This window comes from Odontesthes bonariensis, chromosome 22 (genome assembly GCF_027942865.1).
Source record: "Odontesthes bonariensis isolate fOdoBon6 chromosome 22, fOdoBon6.hap1, whole genome shotgun sequence".
Classification (NCBI taxonomy): domain Eukaryota; kingdom Metazoa; phylum Chordata; class Actinopteri; order Atheriniformes; family Atherinopsidae; genus Odontesthes; species Odontesthes bonariensis.
The window spans coordinates 20,071,004-20,093,612 of NC_134527.1; the positions used below are offsets into that span (position 1 = coordinate 20,071,004).

At 40.9% G+C, this 22,609-nt stretch overlaps 1 protein-coding gene across 1 annotated transcript in view; it reads right to left on the reverse strand.

Annotated features, from left to right (window-relative positions):
• Window positions 1-2,861: 2,861 nt before the first annotated feature.
• lamc3 (laminin, gamma 3) overlaps window positions 2,862-22,609 on the reverse strand; it is a 123,907-nt gene continuing 104,159 nt past the window's right edge. The window contains exons 13-28 of the mRNA XM_075455921.1: window positions 22,062-22,250; window positions 21,515-21,760; window positions 20,441-20,594; window positions 20,186-20,328; window positions 19,841-20,019; window positions 16,748-16,928; window positions 15,434-15,678; window positions 12,354-12,430; window positions 11,889-12,023; window positions 9,608-9,821; window positions 8,646-8,792; window positions 7,562-7,664; window positions 6,957-7,159; window positions 5,810-5,950; window positions 4,810-4,909; window positions 2,862-4,267 (exon numbers count right to left, since the gene is read on the reverse strand). Coding sequence (XP_075312036.1) covers window positions 4,005-4,267; window positions 4,810-4,909; window positions 5,810-5,950; window positions 6,957-7,159; window positions 7,562-7,664; window positions 8,646-8,792; window positions 9,608-9,821; window positions 11,889-12,023; window positions 12,354-12,430; window positions 15,434-15,678; window positions 16,748-16,928; window positions 19,841-20,019; window positions 20,186-20,328; window positions 20,441-20,594; window positions 21,515-21,760; window positions 22,062-22,250 — 2,720 coding nt within the window. The 3' untranslated portion in view covers window positions 2,862-4,004. The remainder of the gene's footprint in view (window positions 4,268-4,809; window positions 4,910-5,809; window positions 5,951-6,956; window positions 7,160-7,561; window positions 7,665-8,645; window positions 8,793-9,607; window positions 9,822-11,888; window positions 12,024-12,353; window positions 12,431-15,433; window positions 15,679-16,747; window positions 16,929-19,840; window positions 20,020-20,185; window positions 20,329-20,440; window positions 20,595-21,514; window positions 21,761-22,061; window positions 22,251-22,609) is intronic.

The window sequence follows — 22,609 nt, forward strand, 5'->3', positions numbered from 1 at the left end:
GTAACGTCCCCATGCCAGTAATGTGAGAACCATGCATATGGTTTTGATGGTAAGGCTTGTGACTTTATTGTCGGATGGTTTATAAAGTGGTGTGACGTTTCTGCAGTGTGCAAGTTGTTGTTTTACGTGGAAGGGTTAGCGCTTGCCCCTTAGCCACCACGTATTAGCCTCGCATGACATGCTGTGCGGACAGAGCGATCTCCACACAGGGAGCGCAGATACGCACCTCTCTGTGTCCTACTGGCAGTATTTGACAACCTCTAGCAATGGAAACACGCTTCAAATGCCCCGGAGTTCCCCTTTTACCCACCCCTCTGGCTCTACCCTTCCCCCCTTCTTTTCTTTTGTTAAGCGACTTTGGGTACCTTGAAAGGCGCTATATAAATCCAAGTTATTATTATTATTATTATTATTATTATTATGACTTATGAACACTGAATCAACTCCTATACTGGGCAGCACCTTTACTCGGACCAGAACAGCTTCACCATGAAATGCAGTACATCCTTCAACAAATCTGGTGAGGGCAGTCCCCTCAGTTTCTCCACCGCCTTGTGTAACAGGCTCCTTGACGTCCTCTCTAACTGACCTCAGTGTGTGCATATCTCCCCCTAGGGTTGTGTCCTGACTGGGCCTGTAGAGAGGAGGAAGAGCAGCTGGTGGACTGGCGTGGAAGGAGCAACCTGATCCAGAATGTTAGCAAAACAAAGGAAGTCATCAGAAGACACACCTCTGCTCATCAACAACACAGAGGTGGAAGTGGTGGGGAGTCAGGGGGAGTCTGCTCATTACAGACACTCTTTCCTGGACTCAAGATCATCGGGACTTGTCCATCATCGGGACTTGTCCATCATCGGGACTTGTCCATCATCGGGACGACCTTCCATCCAGAAACTTGGCTATGAACACTGTCTGAAAAGGACAAGGACTTCTCTCACCCCCACCATGGTCTGTTCTCCCTGCTGGTCTGTGGCAGGACGCTCATCCCTCGGCTTCATCCCTCAGGCCATGACTGTTCGACTCCTCCGGCCTTATATTTAATGCACAATAATCTTGGTGCAATGTCTACATGCATTTTCTTATTTATTTATTACATCTATCTATCAAATACGGCATTGCCTGGCATGTGGACTTGAAAATGTTCTTTAATGTTCACGACATTTATCTTTTTTTCCTTTAAGCTGTTTTTTTCGTTCTGATGCCTTAAAACACGGCTTTAGGTGTAAACACAAGCCAAAATGAACATTCCGCCAACAGCAACTAGTGCTCACACTCTCAGGCTCAAGCTTCAACCTTTTTCTGTCAAAGGAGGAATGTTTTTGGATACACATAACACGTAAGATAAGCTTAAATTCAGTCACTGGAGAAAAAAAAAACGTGAGATCACAGCAGAGTGATTCCTCCCTTGATCCTGTCTGTCTGCTTGAACTCTCACGGAACGGCAGCAAACTCTGAAGTCCATTTGATTCTCTGCGATAAACACAGCTGCTTCTTGTTCTTTGATACTTTTCTCCACCTCCTCTTATACTAAAAACTCCTAAAAAATACATCTTGGAGCAAAAACGTATGTAATAATAAAACTTTCTGCAAGTTTGCCACTTTTCTTTACTGCGTGCAGGAAAACTATAACCAGGTGTCTCCGTAAGATTTCGAGCTCGAGAAGGCCAGCTGAAATGAGCTAACCCAAGCAATATCAACTGAAATATCAATTATCGAGTGAATATTGCAGTAAAGTAATTGCAGTAAAGACTCTAATGACTCCGTCTGTGCTGTCTCATGTTTCTCATCTGTCATGAATTTCATTTTCATATGATAATGACACTCATCTCCACTTAGCAGCTAAACCGACTGAAAATTATTCCTAAACCGCAGCTGCGTTTATCCGCGTGAAGGATGGAAGCAGAAGGATGTTCTGCTTTCCTGCTTGACAGAAAAACTGGAATACTGATATACAGTTCTAATTCTGGGATTTTTTTGGGGGGGATTAAAATAAGTTCTCTGATCTTCAACCTTGAAATATCTGTGATATATACTGGTACATCCACATTTTATTACTGTTTTTTTTCAAAGGTGAAAAGCTGACTACAGTTACAAACACCTCATTTAAGATCTCTAATCAGTGAGAAAGTTGATATCTTGAACATACTTGGTTGTAATTTGAGAACACCAAACAAAAAGAGAACACAGCTTTACAATCATCCAACAGCACATTGGACTTTAAGGCGCGTTTTGGGGGATGTCATTTGCTTTCTTGTTCAGAATTTAATGAGAAGACTGATATCTCTGTCATATCTCTCCCTTTAGTGTGAATCTAAATGCAAAAGGTGATTGGTTTAATGTAAACAGAGGAGAAGATGACTCACACGGCTGATATATGAAGAACTGAGCTTGTGCTGTAGAAGTTGGCAAACAAGCTATAACACCCTCATGTTGTTAAGTGAGAATTACTACACTTTCAGACTCAACTCAGCACAGTTACAGGCACAGGCACAGTTGAGTCGAGCTGCGGTTGCAGCAAGACTTGGTGATTTAAGTTAACCACCGTCCTTGTGTCAGTCTACAAGCAACTGAGAGGAATCCAATTTTTGACAGATGTTTGTCCAATGTGTGAAACACTGTTTGAGACATGTCTAAACATATGGACTTTTATAGAAGCTTTCAGCTCTTTGTAGAGGTCGCCTCGGACCCGGACAAATCTAGAAAAATCCTAGCCTAGAAATCTAGACGCCCCTAGCGGTCGCAAATGGAATTTGCTCCGGGGCTACAGGGGGCACAGCTGTACAGGGGGCTCCCTTTTACAGCTTTTTGCTGTACGGGTCTGGCTTGCTAGGCTAGAAAAATCCACAAACACGTTTTCCAGAGGTTAAATTTATTGGGTTTCTTGACAAATTCCGTTGACAGTTTTACACGTTTCATCTGCTATGAGCACCTCTTCCGTTTCATTTGTGCATTGTCGTATGTCATTACACTGTCACACACTAATGTCCACTAACAATGCGATAGACTGAGCAGAATTACCCTTTCAAGTATATTTCAGAGACTAATGTTTTCTATGTGATGGCTTACGATACTCAAAACATATAGAAAATGATTATAAGTGGGTGTAGATATGTGACAGGGACTTCTTGTTTGAGTCTTGATCAGATTCAGCTTTTATAAAATCAGTACAACGTGACTCTTTTGATGACCATCACTTCCCGAGTCTTGTCAGTGGAATATGTACTGAGAAGACTGAAGTTACATTTATTCAGAGATAAAAATGCTCGAAAAAAAATACTTTGCTCATCGGGAGCCAGCCTGTGTGACCATCCTTGACCCCAAAACAACAGATGCAGCGAGAAAGAAAAATAGACAAACCACAAAAACAGAGAGGTAGGCACTGTAAGAGTCCTGAAAACAGGTTGCGTTTTGTTGAAGCCTGACCTGAACCCTGCTGAGGCCAAGATGACTAATTGTTGATGAAGCCATGCTGATGGAAAAAAGCTCAAGTGTAGATGAAAGTGTCAGTCTGAAGGAGGCCACAGTGCCCACCTTTTAAACTCACAAAGGAAAATCAGCATTATTCTAAACTTGACGGCACACTCCAGCTTGTTCGGAGAGGTTGGTTATTATTCAAGGGGGAAGCTGAAGTTCAGATGATGTTGGTAAAAAAGAGAGATGGACAATAAAATACAGCAAGAGAGAAAGAAAGACATTAAGAGGAGGAGGATTAGATATTAATCAGAGGAGACAGAGGGGAGCTCCGAGGCTTTTGGCTGAACTGTAGGTGTGTCGTTGTACTGTGGTGGTAAAACGATTGCTGGTTGCTGCGGGCAGAAGGTGGATACAGGGAGCTAATGAAAAGACATCACTGACTTTTTGAAGCTGAACAAAAAACAAAAAACAAAACAAAAAACAAAAAAAAAGACCACTGCTCCTTTTATTTAAAAAAAATAAAAAAAATCCTCCTTGACCTTTCTGATGTTCGGCTCTTTTATCAATGATGTAATCCTCATCTCCAATTTCTAGGCTCTGCCTGCTCCTGTGGCCTGTGGGCAGGACTGAGGCAGGTTCGAGGCAATGTCCCTGAGACTGTCTCTCTCCTCCCTGATCTCCCGTATGTCCTGTTCGATGAGGGACAGACGGCTTTGCTGTTCTTTAGCAGCCGAGTGCAGCTTCTGGATCTTTGAGCCCAGCGCCGGGCTCTCCACGCTCCCTCGCAGCATGCTCAGACGTCGCGCCGTCTCGTTCAAGATCCGATCGAATCGCTCCAGTGGCACGCTCCCATCTGGTCACGACATGCAAGAGAGGGGACAGATGGAGGGGGAAGAAATCACAGGGATAGACTTTTAAGATCAGTTTTTCTAACAGTGGTTCAATAATGTCTGTCCTGCATTAGTGATTCAAATAGTGTCTCAGCCTGCACAATGATCTAATTACAATGATTTGGTCATTATCCTCTCAAGCATGTTAGCACACTGACCACAAAGTGCAGAATCACGGTCTTTCTAGCTAATTTTACAAATTATACATTGTATAATACATTAAACAGTTTAGATTAATAAGACATACCATTCTAAGCCAGAAATACATAGCTGACTTATTTTAATGCACTTAAATCTATCCTCACTTGGCTCTGTGAACAGCAGTTATTCTTGTTTTACTGTCTGGATAGAAACCTGGGAAATATTTCCTCGTCAAATGAGGCATTAAAAAGCCCTGAACTCTTTAGCGATCTGACATTTAAGGTAAAATGAAGATTAATTGCTTTTATAGGCTTGGAGGGCTAAAAAGGTAGCTACAGCGACAATCATCCAGAGACTGACTTACCAATCTTACTGATTAGCTCAGTTAGTGTAAGAGAGTAGGCCTGGAGCTGGAGCTTGGCTGCTTCCATGTCTTCCTTAATGCTGGTCAGGGACCCCGCAGGCTAGATATAAAAAGAAATACCATAAGAAGCATTGTTTTAAGCTGCACAAAGGGTGAAGAGATCAATATGCATCAATTTTTGCTGTTCAGATGTGGCTGTGTGAAAAAGCAACTCGGAGATGGAAATTTTCACTTTATGATGACTTGGTATTTCTTGGAAATGATAGTTGCAAAGACCGTCTGAAATTCAGATGAGAAATGGTATTTTTGAGGTGTGCTTTTTAGAACACCATTTCAAAAAGGATCATTTTATTCTCTCCCTCTATGCACTGCGCAGCAGAAGATGTCGAAGCTGCTTTTTGCTCTTTTTTGTTGAGTATCTGTGTAGATTCATGCTCTGTGTAGTTTGCTTCAAGCTCTGGACAATCATTGGAACTCCTGCTCATATTTTTACTGCTGTAGTTCCCTTCAGACCAGAAGTTACCTTTCTGCTTATTGGACGTCATACACTGAAAAAAGTGACTTTTTGGTCAAGTAAACTCTATTAGAGTAACTGTCATAATTTCTACCTTGTATTTTTAAGATTCAGTAAGAACTAGAGCTTCTTAAGTAAAATTAAACATTTTATTAACGTAATACATTAATTATGGGGGAATAGTAAGTTAATAATAAGTTTTACTTAGGTATCCTCATACAATTTAAATGTTTAATAGTGGTATGTACATAAACCTAGAAATATCGTAACAATGTTACGATAGGTGGTTCATGCCATAAAAAGGTCCAAAAGTATCCAAGAGTTGAAAGAACTAAAGCTATTAGGGCTTGGTTGCGCTCCCTTTGGTCACATCTCAGTCTTATTTTCGTGTGCAGATATACATTGATTTTAAGAAATAAAGTGCATTTCAATTTCATACTCATTGATTTAACTTGGTTTGCCATCTGCAAGTTGCTTAAAATGTACCTCTGAGCTGATCTGGGACTTTGCTTCCTCAATTACCAACTGCTGCTCAGACAGCTGCTGTAGAGCCGAGTCTATATGGGTGCTAAGGTGAGCAGATGCAGTCCTGGTGTGCTTGGCTTGGGTCAAAACGGCTTTGGATTTCTGTACACACACAAAAAAAAGACATATGACACAACCATGAAAAGCTGAGAGACAAACAGTTACTGACTGTTGGAAATAAGCTGATTATTTCTAGAAAGAGACCAACAGCTGACCGCAATGCTAGCAGATCTTCACTCTCCTAAAGCTACAGTGTACCTGAGCTCACTAACATGATGGTGTTGTTTACTATGCTTGCCTCATGGGTTGATCTGTTTTCACTCTCTTTTTTAGCACTAATATACAGCATCGGCTGAGAGAAATGTTGAATGTACAGCAGTCAGGATGTAAGCATAGGTTCTGAAGGAATGGCAGTAAATAAAATTCAAGAGGATGACAAAAGCTCATAAGCCTGCGTTCCCATGTTGATTACAAATTGGTTTTCTTAAATGCTAAGTGGGGTATGAGGCATGATGTGTTTGGATCATAATTTAAAAAAAAAAAACAAGCATTTCCAAAGACAGCCTGTGAGGCCCTTATTTATTGATTTAATCCTCCACCCCCTGATCTCACAGCACAGATGAATGAGCTATGAATGAAGATGAACAGTTTTATGGCTTTGTATCTATAGTTCAATACAATGTTATATTAACTAGGCCACAAGCATGTTTTTGCAGTTCAATCACATTTCAAGGATTTCATCTAGTACCTCTTGTAACTAAACCCCGAACACTGCTTTTCAAATGCCTACACGAGTATATTCGGTTTCACTCTAAAATCCATAACAAACGGCACAAAATACTGCTTCACTGTGAATGAAGAAAACACTGCTGATTATCCTAAAACCTGCCAATAATCTGTAGTTGTCAAAACATTCAGTTTAAGAACAAAAAGACATGATGGTAATGGGAAAAAAAAGCAAGGTATTAATGAATCAATACAATTCAAATACTGAATAGAATAGAATCGCAGTGTCGGTAATCCATGTAAAAGTAGCAAACATATTTTAGTCGGGATTAAAGAGTTGGATCTGTAAGTAATAATAAAAGAAAAAAAAACAAGCACATACCTTTGCCATATCATTCGCCATTTGCTCTACTTCCTTGGTGGTGTTGCTTGTGAGACTGGAGTTTTCCATGGCTGGTTCTAACATCTTTTCAATCTGTGAGACCTTCTTGCTGACCTCAGATAGAACCTTTTCCTGCAGGGGTCTTTCTTTCTTCAATGCAGCCTTGGTCTTGGCTTGCCGGCGGGGCCACTCTGTCACCATGTCTGAATCAAAAGACGCTAGGCTTAAAATGGGATCAAAGCCCTACAGGACAGATGCAAATGGCTCACTGTCCACTGACTGAATTGTGTTATCTTAACTGATCCTCTGCACAGTCTGCTTTAACCTCAGTATCCTTTAAGTGACGCTCCAAACAGACAAAATCAATTAAGATTCACTAAAATATTTTCAAAACTTTCCATGTCATTATATTCTCAACAAAAGCTGCTATTGCAGTAAAGAGATGACAGATACGTCAATCTATTATATAAGCACCGACATATCCATTATAGTAATACAAGAGTCTGCGGCTCTCTCATTTTAGTACTTGACATTTCAATTTGAGTTGAATAATTGTTTGACATTAAACTAAAACAATAAAGTTGGATAGATAGATAAAGGCTCACCTTCCAGTCGTCTGTGCAGGGTGAAGGCTTCTGATTCCACCTCTTTCCCCATCACTACAGATGACAAAGCCACAACCTTTGCCTCTTGAGCTTGAGCTTGGAGCTTTATAAAGAGATGATGAAAATGATTGGAGTCAGTGGAGCTGGATATATTTGAGGCATGCAATGATCCTCATCGAAAGCTTTAATGTAGTGTAAACGGTTGGAAGGGCAGCACAGAGTCAGTTTAAGACCTTGCAGCTATGCTACTGGATCTACGATGCTAAACTCATGCAGGAGCACTGCACATCCCTAAGTTTAGGCAAATTTAGAATTGAGCTGTTTTAGACATTTCAGTCGGAGCTATGAATGCATGAATTTTAATTCTTTCAAGTCTGATGTGCCAAATCCAACTTGGCTGATGCTTTTTTTTTCTTTCTTTCTCCTAAAACCTATAGTTGAGAGCGTACAAAAGCATTCCTGTAACCTTTTTTTTCATGGAAAATGGAACTTAATGTAATGACTATGTAATCTCAGTCAAACATATAGCAAAATAAAGTGCTGCAGGTAAGTGGATGGAGCTTTTACATCAAGCTGAAAATACACTGTAGTGTAGCTCACTAAGACAACAGAGACTGCTGCTTCTATGGGTGTTGCACTTTTGACATTTTTAGATGGTCCTTGCACGCACTTACAGTCGTCTGAGCATAAAAATCAAGTGTCACTTGTTCAGCTCAGATGCTATAGGTGTTGTCCACCATATTACGTATGTAGTTGCTTTTATGCTCTCTGGTTATGAGTGCACGGAATTTAAATCTGTGAATACCTTGGAGCTGTTCATATTTCAGGGAGAAAGGCTGCTGTATTGTGTCGGCTCTGCGTATATAAAACGTATACGGTGCACGCAAATGAGTCAGAACTCAGGAAAGAATTCGGAGCTTTGCTTCCTCTTAATTCAAAGAACAACTCAGAACTGAAGAACTGCAGCAACCGGTCACAAATCAGTTGGTGGATCTTTGGTATGAATTGAAGTAGGATCGGCTGCCATTATCATGCACAGACCTAAAGCCGGCTGCTAACACGCCTAATAACTTAAGAAATTTACCTTGTTAATGTCGTCCACTTTGTCCAAGTTCTTCTTGGCTGTCTGTATTGCGGGCTCCATCCCCTCTCTGATCTCACTGATGAGATTGTCTTTGCTGTGCATTTGTTGGTCCAGCTCCTCTGTCTGTTTAAGGAGGCTCTCACCCCACTAGATAAGAAGTAACAATACACAGAGTGAGAATTTTAATAAGAGCAAGCCTTTCACACCTTCACTTTTATAAAACCTTCATGTGAGCATGTTGGCCTATATCGAAGTCATTTTACAGTATTATTTCTGCCTAGAAATGCTGTATATTTAATCGCTGCTCTCTGGAACAACATGTACCCTTTGAGAGACAGACTCTTCTCCCCGATGCCTACTCAGAGGACCTCTCTGCTTGCCAAATGCTAAATCAAGAGGAAAACTTGAATTACTGTCTCGTGGTTGTACGCCTCTGCTGACCAGTCGGGTCGCAGTTTACTTCCATCTCTCCCTCTGTTGCCGATTTATGTTGTGGCCAGATGAGTCCTTTTGTAGAACATAATCATCACGTCATTGTTGCATTATTTTAAGGTAGGTTTTGTTCCATGTTGTCATTACCCCAAAAAATACGGATGGGTTTAGAGCTCACAGTGACTTTGACGGCCAAATTTTAAGCGTCCAAGTGAATGTTTGTGTCACATGTAATGAAATTAGCTCCAGGAGCTCCTGAGATATCAGTGGGAGAGACAGATGTACAGACAGACAACCTCATTATGTCTGCAGCTGTCACTGATGCAGAGGCACAACAGAATGCAGATAACATCACACGAGAGAAATAAGATAGAAATTCATCTCTGTGTGAGCCTAGTTAAATGAACGAGAGTAGTTGCATATGTATTTCATTGTCTGCAGCTATGACACCCGTTTTAATTGGAGGAACGTTCACTCAGCGGCCAGCTGTTTAATGCTTCGAGTTCCATGGATAGTCTGTCTACACTAACCTCCGTTGTATAGTTGTTTGGGTGTACTTGGCCCGTATCTGATGACGTTCTGACATCCATGAGACCCGATGGAGCCAGTTGACGTAAGGATGATGTGATGTTACTGAGGGCAAGCTTCAAACCAGCATCTTCTTCCTCAAGGGCCAGCTGTTCGGCCACAGTGTCATTCAGTTGCACAGCTAGGTTCACCTTCTGCTCCTGCATTTGCGTTATTCTGACATGAAAAAAAAGAAAAACCAAGGAAAATGTTGGAAGACAAAAAAAAAAATCACAGCCTTTTCAAATGAATATGTCTGACATCTGATTTATTATGTTTTAAGTTATTAACAAGAGATCCTATGCTGCAGGCTGCAGGTCATTCAGCGATTTCTTTCTCATATCTTGGGTTAGACACACTGAAAAAGGTTCACACTGTGTCAAATTCACGTAAATATCTTGTCTTGAAACAAGGCAAATTTGGTCGGTGTGAGTGAAGAAGAGAAAAGGGACACGGACACTGCGAAAAAAAAAAGCATGATGAATTCATGCCTTTTTTCTGCAAAGTGTCGGCGTAAAAAAGGCTGAGTGCTCTAGAAGTTAAATTGACATTTTTATCAACTCCGTGGCTGTAATAACATCCAATCAGTTTTGCCTCAACAGAGCAGATACCGAAATGGATAAAAAAAGGGGAAAAAGAAAAAACATCACATTTAGCGTAGCTTCCTTTTTTTCTTTTGAAAATGGTGCGTGCACAGCACGGACTTGCAGTTTCTCTCGGTTACATCGAACCACTCACACGGCCACTGCGGCAACGCCGCAAATGACCCACTCGAGTAATTTGTTTAGCAGTCAAAAAAGTAAACTACAAATACATTTTTTAATACGTGACTTTTTTTCAATTAAAATCAAACTAATTCTATACTTACATGTTATATAATGTATGGGAAAGCTGTTAAACACTTACACCTGAGTCCAATGTAACTGATGAACATTGTACCCTGTGTTTTGGAAATGACTGTGTAAATGGAAATAACATGTACATGTGCTGTATTCTTGTGGGTAAAAATTTACAAAACATATTTACAAAAAAAAACAAAAAAAAAACTTATACCTGACTGCACCCGCCTCCTTATAAAGACACTGCATTTTAAGGACTTCAAGATCTTTAAGGGTCACAATCGTATTGTTACTGTTTTCCAGTTGTTTTAGTGTCCATCTGGCTTCTGTTGTGTATGACCATCAAATATTATAGCCAGAGACAAAACTTTCAGTAGAAGCGGGCAGTGATCCCTCCTATTCAACTTGGTGTTAATTAATCTTTAATAGAATGTTATATTTTATCTTTCTTCCGAGTCCCTTATGCAAAACTTTAATCTGTGAAGTAATTGCAGCAATTAAATATACGTAGTGCAGTAAAGAGCACAAACTTTTGCTCTGAGATGTGGTGGATTGATGAAAAGTAAAGGAAAAGTGTCTCGAAATGGAAGAAGCAATGGTATTTGATTAGATTTGTAGTACCACTTTCTTTTGCAGTAGATAAACCCAGTGACTGATAAGTAAAAGGGTTAACATACGTATACAGGCTTGATTAGGCCTATAACACAGGCCTACTGCTAGTCTAGAAACAGGTTGAATACTTTAGTTATTTTCTGACTGAATAGTTTCCTCCCTATAAAATAGCTCTGATTTGCTTAAGTACCAACACATGGGGAAATATGAGTGGGAAATGCAATTTAATGCTGCCCATCTGTGCATAAACTGCTCACTTTGCATCCTATAAAGTGACACACACACACACTGATGTGCAGCATTGCTTCGAAGATGAACAGAACTCTCCTGAATCAAGCTGACTACTGTTAGAGGGGGGTAATCAATTTTGAGCTCCTCGCCTCTTGCTCTCATCATGGCCACCGGAGGGCTTTTTGCATCATTCTGTCTAGCATTCAGGATAATCCTCAGAGCAATCACACGCTAGGAGATGCAGTGAGTGTGCTGCAAATCCAAGAAAGAAATAGGCTTACAGTGGAGAGAACCTATCCCCCTGTGGCTAAATGTCTTACTCCTTGCCTCCAACGGGCTTTAAAAGGCGGTGGCGAAGAAGAGGACCTTGAGTTATAATACAGGGATAGGTGGACTTTGTTAGACATATACTACCAAAGTACAATAATCCATGGAGTTGTGCGGCTCAGTCGGATGATTGCAACAAAGAATGCTCAAGGTGAATAACAGCATTCACATAGGCATATTTTCTGCTTGGGTTTGTCTTCGTGGGAGTGTGTTTGGGTTATCTTTTTCTGCTCACCGCTCTGTTAGATTCCTGATGTACTCCTCTGTAGAGTTGTCCAGCAGTAGATCCATCAGGAAGCTGAGAGTCTGCTTCGAGGCTTGTACCGCCCTGCTGGCTACGGCCTCAATGTGCTCTGCTGTTTCTCTGTGACTACAAGGCGGGGGAGGAGGTAGACAAAGTGAAAATAGGAGAAAAAAAAGCGCGTAAAATAGAAAAATAGACCATTACAGCTGCCCGAGGTGAGGTGAAATAGATTTCGGCATTGATGCCATCCCCTCACTGGATCTCCTGGCCAGGTTTCTGGAACTACCGCATAATAGAGCTGTGCAGCCGAGAGCATCGCATCACAGTGGTCTAACCACATTGTAAGTGACAAGCCAAGAAGAAAGAAAGAAAGAAAAAGGCCAGCAGATATCCCCAGATTACCGGAGCGGTCCTCGCTTTTTAATTGACTGCTAAAAGCCCTTTGACGAGACTTACCTTTTCATTAGAACCAGTGAATCATTGACAATAATGTTCCACTTGTTAGGTGCCGACATCGCTTCAAAAGGAATGATCTGTTAAAAGTGGCAGAGAGGGAAAGCAACATATTGAACAGGTATGAGAAATGAAAAGTCAGGCCTTGTAGAGACTTCAAACTATTTTTGCAGCTTTAATGAATTCATAAAATAATTAAAGGATTCTTCACACTCCGGTGGGCCTTTTTTTTAAAGACACAGTGCTGTTTGCTGTCAGAGAATCTTTGACCATTTGAAATGGGCTGCAGTCCATTCGGAAAGAATTAAAGGATCTTCTCCGAAACTTGACTGAAGTTTATCAAGTTTGGCAAATAACAATATTCCAACAACGAACTATTAAATATATGTAAAAAGTTGAAAGCAAGAACATTTGGAAGCAAAAATTATATCGCCTTTCGCCCTGATAATTCTAATGTGCACACAGTTGAATGCAGAGTCCTTCCATGAGTGACATTTAATTTGGAAAATGCAAATAAAATGTGAAAACTGAATTAACAATTGACACTTTTGCATTATTTCTTCATTTTGGGAGTCTGCTCAGCTTATTAATTTGGAATTATAAATTGCTGCTGCTTCGGGCTTGCTCAAGTGATAAGGACTGCGGTTGTACATTATTTCCGCCCACACGCAGACACACAATCATAAAGACGGAGCTATATATTGGCAAAACAAGCTCACTCATCAAACCTAAATAACATGGTTCACCAAACCTAAATCACTTGGCAGAAGTGTCCATAATAGATTCCATAAAGCTTCATACAGAGAGAATGAAGAGACTCCCAATGGGCGAAGAACAAGTTGTTAATTTGAGTGTCCATCAAACATTGGTCGGATTGTCTTTTTCAAAGGCAGTAGTTTGCCACTCAGGTGGAGGAGGGTGGTGTTGTGACAAGAGGGAGGAAAATATTGTTTTCGCTTTGGGAAATCTTTGTGGATTTATACAAAGAAGCAATACTGCAGCGTACCAAAATGAGCACAAGAAATCGATTGTGTTACAAGCATTTCCACAAAAATGCTTGTAGTGAATGGTAAGAACACTGGTATTTTAGCTATCCAGAGTACTTTATGAAATGAAATACCCATCAGTGTGAAAGCACTGTTTCCAATTTAGTCCCATCTTTTTATTTTTTATTATTATTATTACAAATCGTAAGATACCTTCATCAGTTTGTCTGTTAGTTTTTGGTTTTCCACATCGGCATGATCTTGACATGCTTGGACTCCCAAGCCTTTTTTTTTTTACCCAACTTAAATTGAAAATGTTTTTTTTTTTTTCTATATGAGCCTCCGTAAGCGTCCAATGTTGCTAACGTCAGGTGACCGCGTTGGGAAGTCCACGACCAATCTGATCTCACGACAGATCACGAAGAAGCTACACTGATCCACAGCGTAAATGTTGCCATTTCACCATTTTGTATAATTACTGCAAAGTTTTTATTACTCTGTAGCCTACACAGATGCAGTTTAAGTTTCAATTTATCAGCATATCAACATCTTACGCCTCAATACGTGTTGCTATGAAATGGTGTCAACTTTCCACAAAAATTGCTTGCGTATATAGTTCTTGGCCTCCAATTCTTCTTAGGAGGTCAGGGGGAATGGCTCTTATCCACTGCCATCCATTGCTGGTTTGAGACTTAACTTGCACAACCTTTTCAACAGTCGTTATATACTTTTCAACTTCTTTTCCCCTGACTATCCCATACTATTCTAACTATTCTACTGAGCTCACCGGTAAAAGTTTAAGGTAAGGTGTTTCAGATAAACGGTTAGTTTCAAACCTGAGGTCAGAATTAGGTCTACATGTTACAGAATACATGGCAGAAGGTTACAAAAAAAAAAAAAAAAAATCTACATTGTTGTACCATATATGATTTTAGATTCATTTAATTTGACATGAAAGGACGCATTACCGTCACGACAGTTAAAATGGTTCGGACATGTGGACGCATGTAAGTATTACACTTTTCTGGTGAGACTAAGCTGCCATGACAGTAAGCGCTTCCTGGTTGGCTTTGGTTTTCAATTAGTCAAACTTTACGAAGCTTTGAAGTACATCTAGTATAGTATGTCTCTATGGAAAGGAGATCTACGTCTCCTTGGTCACGGTGTAGTTAAATCATTTGATACACCCTCTAAATCCGTTACTGCATCCACTGTAATATCATTCTGCCTCCTGTTTGTTTGTCCCCTCACATACAGCCATCTGTTACTGCCTGAAATCTCTGTGAGAAGGAACCCTAAAGAGGACTTTTTGTCAGTCATCCACTGTGGATGCTGTTGTGTTTTACAAAGTGTTCGGCCTCATTTCGCCTCCTGAGAAGTGCTTTAGGAACCGCTACCTAATCGTCTATGGCCTCTTCTAGAATACCTTCTTTTGATAAGACTTTTGCTGTTTGGAGTCTGATGCTCTTTATTTTAAAAATTGATGAGCTTGCCTTTCTCTCAGTGAACAAAGCTTGATGTAATGATTTTGTGATACTGCGCTCACTTTCCGTCTGCCTGATCGTGCTTTGGATACAACTGGATCATTTGTTTTTGGAGTGCCATGTAGCCCTCATCGATACAGGTTTTGAGGCGACACCAAGAAAGGCCTAAATTTTGTAGATTAACGATCAGTCACTTTCACTAAAAATCTAAGTGATACTTGAACAGAGACCTGAAGCATTAGTTGTTCATAGCACCATCGCACTCGAAAAGGAACAAAAGATAGTCGCCCACTTGACTTCCTTGCTTACATGCTTATTGCAGATGGAGCTGATAAATATCTGTGACTATTATGGAGTTTTCTGACTAAACAGAGATGAAATCTGATCTTTAGAACAAAGTTAACACAGTCAATGACATACATTTGCTTCAATTTGTTTGCTGACCCAGAAATAGTGTAAAATCTTAAATGTTTACTCACATAAAGTAAAATTATTTCAATATTTCTATTTTCCAGGTTTCCTTGACAAATATGACAGTTTCATTGTCAGCCTTTCTGCACGTGCTAACTGTGCAAATTCAGTGTAACAGGCACAGAACACCTGAGTTACCTACCATGTTGCCCAGGTCCTGTGTTGCCTGCTTTAGCTGCTTCTCCGACGCTCTGATCATGAGTAGAGTGTCTGTGAAGGTTTGGCACACATCTCTACTCCTTTCATCCTTCTCCCCGTCCTTCCCCTCTTCCTCTCTTGTGCTGATGCTGCAGTTCAAAGTGAAGGTAATGCCATGCAGCTGGGCTAAAAGTGTGCCGGCAGAATCCTCCAGCAAGGAAAATTGTTTTATGAAGGCCTCACGTGCCTCTGAAACAATAAAGGAAATAAAGCCACATTAGGTGTTTGACGGATCATTTCACTAAGAGTGGCATTTTTTCCAACTCCTTGTAGCTTGTAACCATCGCTCATTCTCACCTGTCATATATCGTGCTAATCGATGGAAAGACTACTGTCCCTGCTGTCTATCAGCAGGCAGAAAAACACAAACCATATGGAAGTCTGTCCAAATTCTCACACCTTTGTTAGACTTCACATTCTTTGGCATTTCTAATCTAACTGACTGCATAGCAACTGTGGAGGTGAGTACAATAAGTACAGTATGCCTGGTTTGTTGCTTCAGTTTGTCACATACTGTTCCGCTTTGTTTCATAAAATGAGATTGCGTGTGCCCAGTATGGATTGTTCTGCCTCTGTGTGCCCACGCAGTGAGCCAGTGGCTCCCAAATGCTCATTGAATCATTACAAAGCCATCTAGTGTCTTAAAAGGCATGGCTGGAATGTGCGTGTATGCAATGTGGGTGTTAAAAGGCAGATTGTTAGAGAACTGTTATCCTGATTGCAACTATAATCATAATAAACCAGGGATTAGAGATGCACTGCCTGTCACATAAATAGGGATTAAGTTGGTCACATGGTGCCTTGTTCTATATTGTTATGATTTGTCTCCATTTGGCCTGTGCAGCTGAGCCTGTAAGCCTGTTCCCCTCCAAAGATAATGAGGATATATCAGCATTGTGTTAAAGTAATTGGGAGAGGTTGGTATTGTTGCTTGCATCCTGATTTAATCGCTTTGTTGCGTCGCATATGTTAAAGCGTCACACGGAGGAGACACAGACAGAGCAACAGCCCATTTGCAGACAGCCGGAGGTTGCTTCACATCAGATTTTCTTGGCTATGCTCACTGGTCTTTCATGTACTGATATGGCACATTATCCTCTCGCAGCCATAACGTGACACAGCAGTTTAATGGCAAATAAGCTAGCTTTATGTTTCACAAAGCAACCCTCATGTGTCTTCTAAGATGTCATGACCAAAGAAGAAACATTAAAAAGAGTGACAGGCTGAGTGGAATTATCTCGGCTTTTGGCTGCTGTACCTTGGAAGGCCAGAAAATCCTCCAGAGCATTGGGAAAAGTATCTTCCCTCTGGTGCTCATGCTCATAAAGCCGAGCCATGTGATACTTCAGCAGGTGGTGCTGCTTTCCAAATCTACCTCGGCAATCAAAGTGAGACAGGAGCTTCTCCAAATCCTGTAGGCGAGTCTGAAGCTTTTCGGCCTGAAAAAAAAAAGCATCATTATTCGAAGGCGTCAATACGAAATGCAGGTTTTGGAAGGCTAAGGAAGAACCTCTCCCCTCCAAAAAGAAAACAAAATAACTGCATTTGTTCATCCAGAAGCAGTGACTGAGAGGTGACTGCAATTCTTAGCAAAGCAAAACATCAAAATGTAACATTTCAACAAAAGCAATGAATAAATGAATATCAACAATGTGATAAGGGTGGAATGCAGTTTTCATATCTGGATTCACTCACTGTTCTCTGTGTCGTATGCAGCCGAGGAAATGGTTGTAGGATATAACTAGATTAGACTTTGAAGAGACTTGAAGTCGGGTCCGAAAATGTAATGAAGGTGATGTGATTGGCACCGATCTGTAAACCGTGGTATTTAATGATCCAGATCTGGATCTCTTTGCTGACGTGTTATTAATCCCATTACTTAGCAACCTTGATGTTGTTAAGTTCCCAATTTCAGTCCATTGATTCTAACCCCAGGTTCCCAGAAATGTAACTGAGTATATTTATTAAGCATGATTTTAATTCTTTAGAAATATTCTCTTCCTTTATTCTTGCTTATATTCTTGCCTGCAGTATGTTTTCATGATTCTATTATATTATTGATATTCTCTCTTCTTTTACATGCCTGTTTTTTTCCCCATTCTTTCTTTGAGCTTGTTAGTCTGTTATCTGTTTAATGTTTAAGCCAAAGGAAAGTACAAGCAGCATGATAGGGAGTGCGAGAGGCAGAAAGGGGGAACAGAGGGAAGCCGAGGACAGCAAGAGTAATTGCAGGTGTTCAGAACAGACAAGGGTTGGGATGTTCACTGAATTGCTAACACCGTAGAAATCAAAGCATGCATTCACACAGGTGCAAGCTGGTCTGCAGAGAACATACAGCCACTTTAGCGGGGACAAGAATGCGTGCAGAAAAAAGACCGAACATGTCGGCGGTATTGGATTGTCCTCAGAAGGCAAATCCAGGGACACGGCCTGTTAGCGTAAATGGGGTTGCAACAAATCTAAGGGGACAGAAAGAAGCAGCTCAGGAGATCATTAGGGCAAATGTCTCTGTCTCACTGCACATCCACTGTTTGCTTGCAATCTCAAAATACAAAGGAGCCATATGGCTGTCGTGAGGGTCTACAAAGGAATGCTCAGGGGGGACTGTGCTATTTCAAGAAAATGCATCTCATAATATCAAGAGCCAAGTAACACTATGTAGGTGTGGAATATATTTAAATGAATTAGTGCAGCAACCAAATGATCAACATAGAAATGTGTAAAAACAAAATGTGAACATAAGGGAAAATGGGGAAAGATGAAAAGAATGAAGATTCAGTACAGGGGCAAAAGTACATCCACACAAGTAATTCACATTTGGGGCGGGAGAGACTGGTGCTTAATTTGAATGTATATTCCTTTGTGCCTCCTCTTTCTAATGTTATTTCATTCAATTCCAAAGAGAAATTATGATAGGATTTGCTCCTACTTTAAAGTGTAAATTGAATTGACCATTCAGTCAGACAAGATACCTTTTTTTAGATACTTATGCACGTCTAAATCATGATTAAGTTGGAACAGTATAGAAAGGGCAGTAATAGAAAAAAACATAAATGCCTTCGCTTGTTTTGCCTTTCAATTCATGGCAGACAGTATAAACCAGAGACATTTCATATTTTGTCTCATCATATTCCCCTTGGGCCCCGATAAAACACGGTGCCATCACACACCCTGGTTTTTTGGACTCGTGCTGATGAGAATCTGTACGGCTGTTCTTGCTTTTGCTCCGAGGCACGAGGTGTTAATTTCTTCCGAAAAAGTTGCGGAATCCTGATCCATTTGACCTCAACACGCGGACGCAGAGTGTGGCGTTCCATCCAAGATGACTCAGAGCCCACAGAGGTCAATGCAACCGGACGAGGTTAACATAAGGCTGAAGCATTTAATGATGCTCTGCACTGCATATGGAGACATGCAAATCCCTTGCATCTTTCTTTAAGAAATATTGCTTTAAAAGAATTCAATGATTTCCTCACACATTTTTTGACATCCTGGAGATTTTCTGCCCACCTTTGCCTCTTAAAGGCTCAGTCTTTCAAGGCTACTGCTCTTGTACTATATCCGAATTATAATCACCTGTTGAAATCACAGGATAAGAAATATTTCTTCACCACTTTACTGGTTCTAACGGTGTTCTTGTCTTTATGACACACATCCACACACCGATGGACACCTCGGAGGCAAAGTGGGGATTAATGTCTTGCACTTGGAACCGGAAAAAAAAAACGCCAACTTTTTGATTGGCAGAGACTGCCCTCCCCCTGAGCACCAAGCACTAGTACTAGTGTTTTGTTAATCTAAAGGGGAAATTAATTAGTTGCAGTGCAAATTTTGAAAAGTATTTGCTGCTGTCCCAATAGACCAAAAAGAAAACTGCTCTCTCAACCACAGAGTAACAGAAGGCATGCGACATCTTGCAAGAAACCTTAAAAGATGGTGAAATACGGACATAAGTCGGTTAAAACACAGTCTGTCCTGAAATTCTGCTTGTCAGAGATAAAGCAAATGAGATGAGGTTGTGTGAGTTTGGCGCCTGAAGGAATGTGTCATCATCGGCCTTTTCACAGCACCTCAAAGAGATGTCTGACCACTCTGTTTTGAAGTAATCACAGAATAATAGAATACTGGTAAAACGCATTGTATGATATTTGGTGTATTCAGAGCTTAGAAAATTTCAGCCTCCTAATTTAAACGGATGGCATCATTTGATAACTTTTGGTTAAAAGAAAGGAACAAAAAAAAAAACATCTGTTGCATACAGTCGTTGGATTAATGCAGCATTTGATAAAATTTCTGATTCTGGAGTCCTGAATGCCATTATCAGTCCATAAACTATCTTAAATCAACTCACCTGTTTCTTTACAAGGCCATAGCAAACTGGGCATTCCTCACACTGGTGAGTGGCTCGGTTGTGGAAATAATTCAGCTCACATTTGTCGCACTTGTAACCCACAAAGCCCTGGCGGCAGTGGCAGGTGCCGTTATTGTGACACTGCATAGAAACGGAGCCCATCGGGTCACAGTTACAGGCTGGATGAGACGAGATAGCACCACCGGGAGATGGGAGAGGAGCGGAGAAACAGATAAAAATTTTGAATAGAATTTCAAGCTAGAAATGCTTTCATAGGTGACCTGTATCAGAGGATTAAAGGATGGAATATAGTGGAGTTATGAAGCCTGAGGTAAAGTATTGTACCTCTGCAACCTCGTGAGGAGAATCCATAGAAGCCTACATGGCAAGATTCACACAGTCTCCCCTCCACTCCAGCGCGACACAAACACTCCCCTGTGATTGGATGGCATGCCATCGATGATGAGCCAATTGGATTACATTTGCACCTAAGGCAGGCATGGGAAACAATATCTTTAATGACATATTCAATTTTCTAAAACCTTGTTGTTATATATTTTCATGTAGATCCACTTTGAATTGCAGTGGGGATCTGTTTACCTTTCACATCCAATGCCTGCTTGAAGGTTGAAGAAGCCAACTTCACAGTAAGTGCAATCCCGTCCGGTCACATGACCGAGACAATTGCAATTTCCTGTCAGAGGGTGGCATTCATCTACATACCCAGAGGTTCCAGCGGAACTGCAGCTGCATGCTAGATGAAACAAATAAAGCAATCTCATGTTAAAAAAAAAAGATAATGTTATATTGTTGACGCCTTACATTTTCATGTATCACCTTATCATTTGGAATATCTTATTAGTTTCATCTCATTTGAGCGCTGGAGGGAAAGTGAGAGGAAATGACAGACAACAGAAGGGAAACTCAAGGATCCCTCTGCAATGGTGTTCTGCAGGCAAATCCAACTGGGGGTTACGCGGTGAGCTGAAGTATGAGGAATAGATATGGAAATCAAAGGATGAACGCATTGCAGCTATTACTCTTTGGATCTCTGTCTCCCTTTATAACTTTATTGGAGTTTTAGTTGAATTTTGTCCAATCCAATAACTCGTATTTTTTGAGATATCTGAACATTGGCCATCTGTTTGTCTTACTTTCACCTTTTGCTTTTCACAACATAAAAGCAACTTATGGAGCAACTTGTGGACTGAAACTGCTGAACTGAAAAAAAATAAACGAAATAAATTGAATGTGCATTATTTTTCTCTTGTAAACAGACGAATCTCACCAGGAATTCTAAAAGCAGGTACAAAGCCTGATTTACTAGTTCAAGATTTTTACAGTTACAGCTCCTCTTTACTATTGATTGAAACGCTCAGAATCTGAGTTTACTTGTATTTCTATGTTGAAACCTTTTTATTTCTCCGCATGTAGCACAACATTGAATAATTCTGAGTGTTGTGTACTGGAGCGTTTCAAGTTTGTGCGTTTCTCTTCAAGCACAAACTTTCAAGGAAAACAACAACAAGCAACAACACATTTCTGTCAGCAAGAAAATACTTTCATTATTTTATTATAGGAAACAGATCTCCCTCCCATTCCCAAACCAGTTTTCAACATAAAGTATGCATTAATAGATTATCATTCCATTTCAGTCCACTCTCAGTTACTCACGCCTGCACTTCTGGTCAGCTGTTTGGCTTAGGGCATTGCCGTAGAAACCCCGCTGGCACCGCTCACAGTGGTCCCCCTCCGTGTGCCCCAGGCACTTCAAACACCGCCCCGTGATGTGGTCACAAATTCCCACTGCGTTGAAATCCACATTGCCATTACAGTTGCATCTCACGCATGGTCGAGCTGTCCCAAACTGTCCCAGGGGTTCACCATAGTAACCGTCTTCACACATCTGACAGCGCATCCCTACACATGGGGGAAAGGTGAAAGAGTTGGGCGGGAATTCGATGAATGACTGAGGCCATTCTGCTGTTAACTCAGTCAGTTATGATTAAATTAAAAACTCATGTTGAATGCGTCAGAGTCACAGGTGGCAATCTGCTGTGGAATGACAGCGACTGCGAATGTGCTGCTTTGAGGCCACGGTCTTCAGTACCAAGCTGTCATGCGGAATAATTCTCATTGTTTGGCTCCTGACATAATGCTCATTATTTGCTTTGTTTACTGTCTATTCAATTCATTTTAAATAGCTGGAAGCTCATGTCACCTGTCTGTCCTGCCGGGCAGTTGGTGCAGAACACCTGTCCTGTCTCTGCAATTTGGGCACAGCTGCTACGGTCTGGACAAGGGCAAGGCAGACAATCACCAGGCGTGCCAATCAAGGCATTGCCATAGTAACCATCCAGGCAGTGCTCACAGGTCATGCCGGTAGTGAAGTCTGAGCACTCACACACACCTGAAACACAAAGGGGAGAGTAGCGATCACACATTTTTATCACACATGTGCACCTGGTTCTAAATGTTTTACACATAAATACCAGAGAAGATGTCTCTCACTGGCAGCAGAGGGCGCTGCGTTTCTGGCCATGAGATATTCCACAGCTCACATTTCATAGAAAAAACAAAAAAGGAAAAAAAAAAAAACATTCCCCACAGCCCACCATGGAGAGCAGAAGACAACTAAATTCACCCTGACTATAATTGCTTTGGGAAATATGTGAGCCAAATGCTGGAAAGACCTTCAAGAAGTAAAGCAATTCCCCCACCAAGTGGGAGAGATTAGCAATTCTATGATGTCCAAAACACAACTGTTGT